We start from the raw sequence: 12,995 nt of genomic DNA, 5'->3' as shown, positions 1-12,995 counted from the left end.
GAAGAGGTATATCATGGAGGGAGCAGGAAGACTGGGTGGGCAGCCTGGCAGGGAGACCCCATGGGCCCCTGGCTGGAGTTGGCCGTGGGAGGGAAGAGATGAGGTCAAGTCTGGTTCTGTGTTGGGGCCAAAATAGATCAGTTGAGAAATGGCGGTGGGACAGCCAGTTGGAGGTGGAGAGAACCTGCTGTAACTGGCTTGCCTGCTAGGAGCCTGGCAGGTTGGGGGTGGGGGGTGGGGAGGGAGAAGGAACTGCAGAGCTGGATCTGCTTATGCAACTGCAGCTGCCACTTTGAGTTATTCTATTATGTAGGTCAAAGCTGATTATTCACTGCTGAGTAAGCAGAATATCCCTTGCCACCAGGCAGTAAGGAAAAAAGAATGTATTTTACATTCTAATGAAATGAAAAGCCTTTCTCCCTTCTCTAGAGTGGGAGGAAGGACTTAAGAAAGAGAGGGAACAGGAGGTGTTGAAACTTGGCTTTGATGCCTTCTGTGATTTCCTTGAGTGTTTCTCTCTTCTTTCTTTGTCTTTTTACTAATTTATAAATGACTATATTCTCTAGGTAAAAGATTCAAGTAGTTATATAAAGTTGGTCGACTGTGAAAACTTCCCCTTAGTGTCACAGTCTTCCCCTGCCCAGTGGCCGTGCTAACAGTTGATAGGTATCTTTCTAATTCTAAATAAAATACATCGCTCCATGTATGTGTCTGGACATATAGACAAACATATTGACAGGTTATTTCTGCAGCTTGCTCTTTTATCATTTAGTTATATCTTTTGGCTATTGCCTGAGTTTCTAGTTATAAACAAAGAGGTCCCATTGACACTGAAGGAGCTTCAGGTGTTCTGGGGTCCCCCATTTGTGCTTCTTGCTTCCTAACACTGGGTTTTCCTTTGGGATCTGTCTCCCTTTCCTTGGGACTGGGCCACCTTTCACTCAAGCAGCTCTTGGTCTCCTTCCTGGCTTTGGGAGCTAGGGTCATGTCCAGAAGCTGAAGTAGAATTTTTTCTTCTCATTCAAGTACCCTTTCCCCCCTGAATGCCTGTCCTAAAAAAGCTCCTTCTCCTTTCTCACCCTGAGGGGACAAGAGTGCGCTGCATGCATTTCACAAGTAAAAAATGCTTCTTATCTTATTTTCTATCTTTCTACTGAGATTCCTAAGAGGCTAGTCTTTTAGGGCTTCAGATTTCTCCTCCTCCTCCTGCTTCTGCTTTTCTCCTTTCCCTCCTTCTCCTCCTCCTTTTTTTTCTTCTTTTTCTCTTTTTCCTTCTTTTTCTTCTTCCTTGAGCAGCTTGGAAGAGAAAGAACTTTACTATTTGTGTAACTTTTAACTCTGATTTGCTCTGCAATTCCTCTGTGGAAAGCTTCCAGGTCCTTGATGCAGGATGCTATGATAGATAAACGTGTGTATTGTTTTGCAAGTCTCTTGCAAATTAATACCTTGACATCAGAGGGTTCTAGTCTTTCCTAATTTCTAAATCCCTTAGTCTTGGTTCATTTTCCTTTGAGGTTTCTTTCACATTCTCTAACCCCAAATTTATCTCCATTTACTAAACCTGTTGCCTCAGATGCCTGGACAGCATTGCTTTCTTGCCCTCCCTAATTCCCGGAGTTCTCTGGATGTCTCATAATCCTTATATGTATGAATCCAGACAAACAGACTGCCCAGATTTAATCCATGTATATCCAGGTTGTCTTCTTTCCCCATACATCGTCTAGCATACGGGCGTTCCTGGGTGGTTCAGTCTGACTTTGGCTCGGGTCATGGTCTCATGGTTCATGGGTTCGAGCCCTGTGTCAGGCTCTGTGTTGACAGCTCAGAGTCCAGAGCCTGCTTCAGATGCTGTGTCTTCCTCTCTCTCTGCCCCTCCCCCGCTCACACTTTGTTTCTCTCTCTCTCTCTCTCTCTCTCAAAAGTGAATAAACGTTAAAAAAATTTTTATTAAAAAATAAATAAATAAGATCTAAATACAGTTGACCCTTGAACAATGGAGGGGTTAGGGATGCTGACTCCCTGAACAATTGAAAATCCACATATAACTTTGACTTCCCAAAAACTTAACTACACTTAGCCTACTATTGACTAGAAGCTTTACCAGTAACATAAACAGCCAATTAACACATATTGTGTACGTTGTTTGGATTATATATACTGTATTCTTACAATAAAGTAAGCTAAAAACGTTAAGAAAATCATAAGGAAGAGAAAATACATTTACAGTGCTGTGCTGTAACAAATCCACATTTTAGCGGGCCTGTGACGCTCCAACTCATATCGTTCAAGGGTCACCTGCATATTGAAAATCTCTTAATTTTTTACTCAGTTGTCAATTTGACTAAAATCTCGTTTTTCATTTTTATGATTCATAGAGACTAAAATTATTTTGTAAGTGGCTTTTCAAAAAAGAAAGAAACTGCAAATCTATCAGTTAATCACCATATTGAGCTCCAACACTGAGGGGCGATATAAGGCATTATTTATGGAGTCTGGGAAGAGGTTAAAGGCTAATGAAGACATTGGTGTACAAACAAATAATTACAATACAATGTGATGACAAAAGTGTGTGCAACACAAAGAAATGTCCTTCAAAGTTGCGAGAGGAATGCTAGGTAAGGCTCCCAGATTGAGCCACATCTAAAAAGGTAAGTAGGTGGGCTCCAGATAGGCATGAAATAGAACAGCCAGGTAGAGGGATGGGCACAGGAAAGACTTTGTGTCAAGAGAGAAATGACATGTTGGAGAAAAGCAAGTACTTTTGTGTGGATGGAGCCCAGGAGAGTGATAGGAGATGAGGTTGAACGGGTGAGAAGGGGCCAGATCTCGAAGAATCTTATATATCATACAGGAGAGAGCAGGCTTCATCCAAGGCATGGGGAACCACTGAAGGATATTGAGCAGATGAGTAACATGATTAGGCTCACATCTGAGTGAAGACTGTGACACTTGAAGCAGGAAGACGAGTTAGCAGGCTAAACATTTGTCCAGGCCAGTGAAATCCTGGCCTGAAATAAAAATGAAGTTACAAGGTGACAAAAACCAGAAAGATTTAGGAGTAGAATCAGCTGGACATGGTGATGGACTACTAAGAGGGAGCAATGTAGTTTATCTAGGACGAATCAAAATGAAATGTTTCAACTGTCTAGTGTTTGTGATGAGCATTCACAATGTGTTCTCTATTTCTGCCTTCCATCACCTCCGCAAAGCCCTGGGGAGCACTGAGCAGGTCTTTGGCTGGAAGCCTTCCTCAGGGTGGCTACCCCAGGTTGTTGCTCAAAAGTCTGCTGTAGAGCAATACAACCTAGAAAGGAGTTGGGACTCTTGGGAAGCATTATATAAACGAGAATCTCAACACTTTGTTCATTTAACAAAGATTTATCAAGTGCCCATGATGTGCTAGATACTGTTTGAGACACAGGAGATACAACAGTAAACCAAAAAACCTCATTCTCATTTGCGGTGGCAGCAGCAGGAAATTAAGACTTAATAAACATTTACTGAGTCCACATGTGTGTCTTCCAGGTACCAGAGGGGATACAGAATCATTCAATTATTCTCGAATAACTGAGTGTCTGTTCTGCTTCAGGGACTGTGTTAGACATGAGGATACTTCGTTCCTGTACCAAGGAACCCACAGTCCAATGGATGATTCTGACAAAGACACAAGGAATTTCAGTTTTAACTCGTAAATTCCCCAAGAGGACAACATCCAAGCAGAGCTAGATATAACAGAAATGGGAGTAGAGGCACCTGGGTGGCTCAATCGGTTAAGCATCGACTTCAGCTCAGGTCATGATCTTGTGGTTCGTGAGTTCGAGCCCCACATTGGGCTCTGTGCTTACAGCTCAGAGCTTGGAGTCTGCTTCAGATTCTGTGTTTCCCTCTGTCTCTGCCCCTCCCCCACTCACATTCTGCCTCTCTCTCAAAAATAAATAAACATTAAAAAAATTAAAAAAAAAAAAAAGAAATGGGAGTAGGGACTGTGGTTGAGGAAAATCTTGGAGAAAATTACATATAAGTTGAGGAAAGACCAGTTGGAGATAGGGCAACATTCAGCATGGAGAGAAAAGTGGAATGGGATGGGACAGGGAGAATGTTATAGCAGGGAGGATTAGCATGTGCCAAGATCTAGGAACAGGAAAAAACATTCCCCCTTAGGGGAACCTCAGGTGATTCAGTATAGCCACAGCATAGACTAAGAGGTAGGAAATGTAGATAGAAGTGAAGACTCAGCCATGAAAGGGCCTTCTGGGCCATGCCAGAGAGATTGGGCTTTACTCTAGGAGCAGTGGGACAGCATTAAAGGGTTTCAGAAAATTGATATGATTATATTTACATTTTAGAAAACTCATGGCTGCCAGAGTAAAGGATGAATTGGAGAGGGGAATAAGATCAGAGGCAAGAAGACCAGTTATAATGTGGTTACAGGAATCCAGGATAGGGATGACAGTGATATGAATTAGGGATGGAGCTGTGGGGGTATACAGAAATAGATGTATTTGGCATTTACAAGGTAGAATTTATAGGACCTGGTGATTATGATGATTGGGGAGTCAAGGATGGCACATTCTCATTGGAATGCAAGTGAAATAAATTGAGGATAACACTAGATTATATTTTAATGCCTTGTCATTGGTGTGGTTCATACTGTGTTGAGTTGGTCCATCTGTCTCTCCAATACTCACGATTTACTTCCCTTCCCATTCACCCTTCCCATTCACTCTCCAATACTCATGATCTGTTGCTGGGACTTGAGGAAGGCATTCCATATGCTTTTAGAATTCATGCCTATAATGGCAGAGTAAACACCTGCTCTTCAGTGCCATTTCACCTCCTCCCTGCCCTATAAGACCTCTGGAGTATCTTTTGTGCCTATTACCCTCATCTTAACATTTCTTAAGAGCGATCCAATCTTGAGCTCTAATAAGAACAACTACCAATAAGTGCTCTATAGTTTATATATCATAGTAAGCAATTATAAATATCACAGCAAATTCTAGAGTTTGGATCTAGAGATCCATTGGTTGTTGGACACTTCCATCCATTAGTCTAAATCTAGTTCTGTTCTCAGATCAGTTTCTTTGTCTTCTTTTTAGTTTCAATATGCTTCAATTCCTGGTCCCGATCACCTCTTCTTTCCTGGATTCCCATAGTGTCTCTTCTAGTCTCCAGCTTTCACTCTTAGACTGGAGTTTGCTGTTCAAAGGGCCCAAACAGCCAAAGTCCTGGAAATTGGGGAATGAGGAACTTGTTCCTGGGAATGTGTCCAGCCCTACTTGAGAGAGTAATAAATGGGATTGAGGCTTCCTAAAACAGGGAGTTTTCTAGTAGTTCAGCTTCCACTAGGATGGAAACAGCTTGCTAACTTTCTCAAACGAGACTTGCAGATTAAATTCTCTTCTGGCCTTTTGTTGCTGACTTTGTTTTACCAAGAGGAGCCAGAGCCTGTGGTTTATGAAGCTCACATTTATTTCACATACCCAAGAATATAAAACTAGAAGACTGCTGGGAGTGGGGCCTAATGTTACAGGGAATTTTGGGGTAAAGATGAGAGGGAAGATTTGCTTTTGAGAGTTTAGCAAGTATAAGTACTACCTGCCATTGGAATAGGGTTATAACTGAACCAATCCTGGGAATTTTGCAGCCTGGGTCCATGCTTATAAGCTTCAGTGACACCAACAGAGCCCACAAGTGTTCTAGTCCAAGAACCAACCAGACCTCCCAAGACTCACACCCTTTCCTCCAAGGCTGAGGGTGATGAAAAGTGAGGCTAGCCCTCTTGAGTTCTGTGCAGACCCCACAGAACCTGCCCCATTCCCTTTCCCATTTTGTCTGGGAGGCATCTGCCCTGAGAATTGGGGGGATGAGATAACAGGAATTTTTGAGGCCAGTGCTGAGACAATAATGAGTAGGATTAAAATGTAACTCTCAGAGGTGGCATGGTGCACTAGGTCTGTCTCCCCTGCTTTCCAGCTGCTTTCCATTTTTCTCTCCCCCCACCCCACCCCATCCCTACCCTAGCTCAGAAGCCATGTTTAGTTCATGCTGAAGAGAGAACTACTCAGCTCTTGGAAAATGCTGAGCTGGGAGTTTGGGCTTCTTGGCTAAACTAAGTACCAGATGGTGATTCAGCAGAAACTCCAGGTCTAGCAACTGGCACAGAGGGGTCAGGATAAGAAGGAAGGGGAAGAGAGAGCCAGGGAGGGGGGTAGGGCAGCATGGGTGGGAACTTAGCTGGAAGAATGCTTCCAGATGTAAAGGGCTGGAGAAGAACAAAATGTTACTGTAGCATGGTGCAAGATCTGTTTCACAGCCCCATTGTGGACCTTACAGAAGCTGGGATCAGGCTTAGTTTATAGGAAAGGGCTGCTTTGATTGATTTTGGTGTTATTGCTGTTGCTTTGTTTTGATGTTTTTGTCTTTCATCAGTCAAGTTATTTATACTTCCCATAATACCAGCCTTTGTTTTAGATAGGCAACAACTTGAGACTTTATAATACAGCTCCTCACCCCGTGTGAAAAATGTCTCACCCTGGGTGAACAGGGAAGGATTCTAGGAAGCTGGCTGTGTCTTTCCACTCACACCCCTTTCCCCCCAGTTCTCTCTGAGGACTCATAGAAGGAAAGATAGCTCAGTCTGGCCCGTGTGGGCAAACCTGGAACCTTATCAGAGCCTTGGGTTGTGTTTGTTAGAACTCAAACAGGGCTCTCTGTTTTCTTTGCGTATCAGTGTCTTTTGGCAGCCGGCACTGGTAACCTCCTAGTTCTGGAAATGGCTGAGGTTAGGCAAGCCAAGCCCAAGCAGCCTCTCCACAATTAGAAACACGTGCCCAGATCCTTCCAAGAGCAGGACGGGAGACGTAGCCAAGGAGCCCTGTCTAGCCTATCACAGAGCTCAGTGTCACCACACCCCCTCCTGCGGGCTGAGTGCTCACAGGCATGCTGCTCCAGCCTGGGCACCGGAGGGCTGGTCTAAGGGGCGTCACCTTGCCCCTTTTGCTCCAGGTCTGGAGGGAGGGAGTTAGGGGGAGCTGGCAGAGCATGGCAGAAGGCGGAAGAAGGAGAAGTGTGTGCCCCAGCAAAAGGTGAGACTAAGAAACCAATGCCTATGACCCAGGTGAAATTTATGGCTGCTTCAGAGGTCTGGGAGCTCCATCCCGGAAAGGTGCTTATTTTGAAGCTCTGGAGAGGAACAGGGTGTTCTGATTTCTACAAAGTGGCGTCACAGCTTCCCCTTTCAGCAGCTGTTTGCTTAGTGCATTATATCTTTTTTCTGTCCTGGCCTTCTTTGTGCTGCATCTCTCAGGCTCTTTCTCCCTTACTCATATCGATGTGTACTGTCCCTCCTCTTCCTTCCTCCCCACTGTTGTTTCTCAGGCTCTCTCTTTCCCTCTCTTCTTCATCACCTGTCTTTAGGGACTTTGGCAAGTCTGGGCATTTCCCCCCACTTTCTACTGCCTGTTTTCTCTTATCTGAAAAGACAGAGAGGCCTAGTTCTGGAAGTGCTAAACAAAAACAAGTTGTTCCAAGCTGCCTCCAGCTCATTCCTGAGAAAGGTATGAGACAGCAAGACCAAGAAATCCTAAAGAAGTTCCCAGAGTTCAAGAGAACAAGTGATGGTGACATTGACAAGGGGCCAGAGAAGGGGATACAAAGGCAGAGAACCAAGACTGCCAGTGGGAAATAATTTTCTAAAGCTCTAGGAGCAACGGAGGCGACTCTTTTGGTTTCTGAGGGGTAGCCATCTTAGTCTTCCCCTTTGCCACATTGGCATCTCATTTCCTGCTAGCCTGAAAGCAGACTAACTAGTATCTTCAGGTGACTGACTCAGAGTGGCACTTCAGCAATGATCTTGAGTACCACTGACAGGAGCAGGAGAAAGAGAATGTAGGAATGGGCAAAGGGAATGCAGGGCAATGTGTATATGATAAAATAAAGGCTGATGTAGTGGGAGAATAAGCAACTGAGAAACTGGGGGCCAGGAGGACATTAGTTGGGGTCTTACTCCACTCTGTATAAAATGATGTTCTGAGTCTCTCAGGTCAGTTCCTGGCTCTGATTGCCCATAAGGCTAGAAATGTGCCTCTGGATAGTAGGGCAAAAGCCTCAAACATTTCCCCCTAGTTTGGGGGCTTTCTACAAGGAGAGCCCCAACTAGTTCATTCTTCTGAGCACAGTTCTTTTTCTTTTTTCTTTCTTTTTTTTTTTTTTTTAGAGAGAAAGTGTGAGTGGAGAAGAGGGACAAAGGGAGAGAAAGAGAGAATCTTAAGCAGGCTCCATGCTCAGTGTGGAGCCAGACACGAGGCTTGATCCCATGACCCTGGGATCATGACCTGAGCCAAAATCAAGAGTTGGAAGCTCAACCAACTGAACTACCCACACGCTCCCTGATCACTGTTACAGGGGCACCTGGGTGGCTCAGTTGGTTAAGCGTCAGACTCTAGCTCAGGTCATGATCTCACAGTTCGTGGGTTCAAGCCCCACATCATGCTCTCTGCTCTCAGCACAGAGCCTGCTTTGGATCCTCTGTACCCCTCTCCCCCACCGCTCCTACCCCACTGTCTCTCTCTCTCTCTCTCTCTCTCTCTCTCAAAAATAAATAAATGTAAAAAATTTTTTGTGGGGGAGGACACCTGAGTGGCTCAGTCAGTTAAGCATCCGACTTTGGCTCAGGTCATGATCTCACAGTTCATGAGTTCAAGCCCTGCATCGGGCTCTGTGCTGACAGCTCAGAGCCTGGAGCCTGCTTCAGATTCTGTGTCTCCCTCTCACTCTTCTCCTCCCCTGCTCACACTCTGTCTCTCTCTCTCTCTCAAAAATAAATAAACATTTAGAAAAAAATTTTTTAACCAGCCCCCTATCCAAATGGCCCCATCCTGGCTTTCACCTCATCACACCCGAACGACATGGTACATGGAGCAGAGCTGGCTTAGCAAAAGGAATGAGATTGGGGTTCCATGTGGGAAGGTCTTCACTTGGCCTCTGATGAAGACATAAAATGACCCTTTGCCAGCCCAGCTCAGCAAGAGGCCAGAGTCCTGTGTCCAGAAGCAAGGGAGTACCTGAAGACAAAACCTGGCCTGTGCTGGTTGCAGACACTTAAAACCAGCCCCACCATTCCCTAACCCATTTTCTAAATGGAGATTTTAGTTATTTTATGCTTGCAAGTCACTGATGTTCTGTTTAAAGATGGACTAGAGAGATTAATTTTAAATTGTCTCTTTTACCTATAATCTATAATATATCCATCTAAGGTAAAGGTTCCCAAAACATGTTGTTCATGTTCTTCCCTTCTAAAATTTGTTAATCCTTTAACCTCGCCTCCCTTCCTGGGGGTTGGGTTGGGTTGACTCAACCTGGGAAAGTCCCAGAACGGGCTCTGCCAGGGCGCTTTCAGTGTTGTCCACTGCAAGATAGTGCACATTGTGGCCACTCTATCCTTTGACTTGAGGAAGGAACCCAGTCTCAGGACACTTGAGCCCATCTCTTAGCTTTTCATCTTGACTTCCTCTATGTCTGTGATTATAGCCTCTGGTCAGTAAAATTAGGAGACCAATAAAACCATGGGGGCAGAGAACAAAGGAGCCATGTTTGTGAGCATCCCAGGGCTATACCCACCTTGTAAGAAGTTTAAGACTCTTGGGCTTCCATTTGTATGTATATCTGGGTTGTGTGTGTGGGCCTGAAGTTTCATGAAATATAGAGGAAACTGGATGAGAACCCGGGGTTGCATGAAGGAGGGATACTAGGAGTGTTTTTTTGCCCCAAATTTTTGTGAGAAGAAAATCACAGCTAGGGGTGCCTGGGTGGCTCAGTCAATTAGGTGTCTGACTTCGGCTCAGGTCATGATCTCATGGTTCGTGAGTTTGAGCCCCATGTCGTGCTCTGTGCTGACAGCTCAGAGCCTAGACCCTGCTTCGGACTCTGTGTCTCCATCTCTCTCTGCCTCTCCCCAGCTTGCACTCTCTCTCTCAAAAATAAATACATTAAAAAACTAAAAAGAAAAGAAAATTACAGCTAGAGTTATTGGAGGGTGAGCCTGTTTACTACTGTATAGAATTACAAAGGGAAGGAACAGGAGGCAGTAACACTTTAGCTATAGGATCCTGGGGGTGTGGAAGAGTTGGGATGCTGTCATTTGGTGTGGAAATTTGCCAGCTAGGTCAGCACATACATGACTTCACTTTTACTGACCACTTCTAGAGGGCCCCACCTCTTTCCTCCACAGGTGTTCTGCAAGGTCTGTGGACAGGCACTCCTTTGGGGTCTTGGATATGCTGTCTGGTTACTCTTTAAAAGGTTTGCTCTTTCAAGGTGTGCCACCTGCCTTCTGGTCTTTCTGTATGGTACCTGGCCCTGTATTAGCTTCCTATTGCTGCTACAACAAATTATCACAAACTTAGTGACTTAAAACTACACAGATTTGGTGTCTTATACTTCTAAAGGTCAGAAGTCCTAAACTCAAGGTGTCAGCAAAGCTGTGTTCTTTCTAGAGGCTCTGGGAACAGTTGTTTCCATGTGTTTTCCAGCTTCTGGAGACTCCCTAACATTTTTTGATTCATGGCCCCTTCTTCCATCTTCAAAGCCAGCAGCATGGCTTCTTCAGATCTTTCTTTCTCCCTCTCTGACTTCTGTTTCTGACATCATGTCTCTTTTCCTAACTCTGACCCTCCCTGCCTTCCTCTTATAAGAACTCTTGTGACTACATTGCACTCATTCAGATAATCCTCAATAATCTCCCCATCTGAAGTTTCTTAATTTACTCACATTTGCAAATTTTCTTTTGCCATATAAAGTAACCTGCTAACAAGATTAGAATGTTGACATCTCTGGGATGGTCATTTCTCTGCCTACCACTGGCCCCATGAGTTCTGATGTCATCATCAGAGGGAGGAAGTGAAGGAGAAATTTCTGTGAGTCCCCAAGGGATCAGAGTCTGAGGATCAGGGCTGGGAGGGGACTCAGTCTTCTCTGCAGGAAACAGGAGCTTGCCAACCCTCTCCACAGTGGACATTGTCCAGGTCGGTGACAGGATCTGCATTGTCATCGACCCGAGGACTCTGCATCTCTCTTTCAGTCTTACAGTTTTCCCATGGACAGGAAGTACTGAGCCCACCTCTCCTATCTGGCAGTTGAGAGGCCCTGTGCTCTGAGCAGGGCACAAGATTGCTGGGGGGCACCTAGGTGGCTCAGTCAGTCAAACATCTGACTCTTGATTTTGGCTCAGGCCATAATCTCACAGTTCATGGGATTGAGCCCTGCATTGGGCTCCACTCTGATAGTGTAGAGTGTGCTTGGGATTCTCTCTCTACCTCTCTCTCTGCCCCTTCCCTGCTCACACACTCTCTCTCTCAAAATAAGTAAGTAAACTTAAAAGAAAAAAAAAGATTGCTGGGTTCTAAATTCCCTACTCCTGCCTGTCTTGTTTTTTGTACCCCTCCTGTTCCTTGACATTAAGGTGTCACCTTGTCACCTTTTCCAACTTGGCAGATTAAGTAACCAACTCCTGACTTCAGCATCTTCTTGAAGTATCGTCTTCTTGATAGCCTTTTTTTTTTTAACCCAGCAAACAGAAAGGAAACAAAAGAGAGAGGAGAAAATGCCCAAGAAATACAGATAAGTCTAAGATTCCATGGAGGCCTCTAGAGAAGCAGCAACCACCTCACAGCCAGATTACAATGGACAAGAACAAGAGTCTTATGCCTTCTTATTTATTTTATCCAGCTGGGCCAAAATTATAAAATTCTTCTTTCTGTTAGGGTCTCTCCCTCCTATAGGAAGCATCTGATTCCCCTGGGCTGAATTAGCCCACTGGCTTCCATGAAGAGCTCTGCTGCCACCACATTGTGGCATGATCATTGTTGCATGATTATCTTTTAGCTCATCCAACATCCCCCCTTAGGCTGTCAACTCCCTGTGGGCAGGAACTTGTGTCTTACTTATAACTCCCCTAGGCACTCTACCAGAGTGCTTAGAATATGTAGGCCCTTTATAGATGATGTTTGGATGGATGGATGGATGGATGGATGGATGAATGAATGAACGGATAGATGGATGGAAGAAACTCCTCACATTTCAAGCTGTAGTTGGCCGCTAGTCCCCATCTACATGTGGCTTCTCTGAGGTCACTGTCTCTCAAACATGCATAATGCAGGGTCTGGCTGAGAAGAGAGAGGGGACACGGTCATCAACAACAGAAAGGGGTTCTGGGTAGCAGACAGGCAGAGACAGAAGGCCTGAGCAGGGCAGGGACTTGGCAAGCACCCGACTGTGTTGCCTCCAGTCACTGACCTTTCCTCTCTGGTTGGAGGCTCGGGTTTCAGCCTGCTGTGAGGAAAGGTGTCCTGTGTAGCAGGAGACTCACAGTGCCCTCTTTCCCCTCAGTCACATGCTGTGATCACCCAACTTCAGGGTAAAGGGTCAGATATAGGGCCTGCAGCCATTGTTCTAAGGAGATTAGTGTCACAGGCAGCCTGTCTCTCCACCTCATTCTCAGGATTTCTCTTTTTATTTCTGAAAGATCCCTGTAAAGGTAAAAGGTTAAATATTAGTCAAGGGCTGGGTTCTTGTGAAATTGTGGAGATAAGCTCAGGTGGGACAGAAGACACCCACAGCAAGTTTATTTGACAAATTATCCCTTCCTTCAAACATCTCCCATCCCCCAGCACTACTGTGGAGCTGACTGAAGTTATCTTTCTGGTTGCCTTAACAAAGTCCCCTCCTAAGGAGATGATTTTGTGTTTTTTATCCCAGCCTACCAGGAGGTGGCCACATCCCCCCCCCCACCCCCCACCTGCTGGGGGAGAGGAGTTTCTGTGAGTTGTCCTGCTCATCTCTTATTTCCCTCCAAGTACTTTGCTGTCTCCTCTCCACCATGCCCTCTCCTCCCCTTTGGTAGAGGATAATTTTCTTCTCTGTGATCACAATCTGGTTCCTTAATCTGTAATCCTTACCTATCCCTGAGCCTCATGGGTATTGTGTCCTAATCTTCT

General features: G+C 45.1%; 1 protein-coding gene across 3 annotated transcripts in view; it reads left to right on the top strand.

Moving 5' to 3' along the window:
• Nucleotides 1–12,995, top strand: part of SLC7A8 (solute carrier family 7 member 8) — a 52,068-nt gene that overhangs the window by 20,688 nt on the left and 18,385 nt on the right. The window contains exon 1 of one of the 3 annotated variants that reach the window (XM_053224285.1): nt 6,251–7,088. The exons of 1 other annotated variant lie outside the window; for it this stretch is intronic. In XM_053224285.1, the coding sequence (XP_053080260.1) occupies nt 6,943–7,088 (146 nt within the window). In that variant the 5' untranslated portion in view covers nt 6,251–6,942. Of the gene's footprint in view, nt 1–6,250; nt 7,089–12,995 lie in introns of those variants that run through there. One more of the 3 variants, XM_027065418.2, reaches the window with a different exon arrangement.

This window comes from Acinonyx jubatus, chromosome B3 (genome assembly GCF_027475565.1).
Source record: "Acinonyx jubatus isolate Ajub_Pintada_27869175 chromosome B3, VMU_Ajub_asm_v1.0, whole genome shotgun sequence".
Lineage (NCBI taxonomy): Eukaryota > Metazoa > Chordata > Mammalia > Carnivora > Felidae > Acinonyx > Acinonyx jubatus.
The sequence above is the reverse complement of the archived record's forward strand: the minus strand, read 5'-3'. Positions and strand labels throughout refer to the sequence as shown.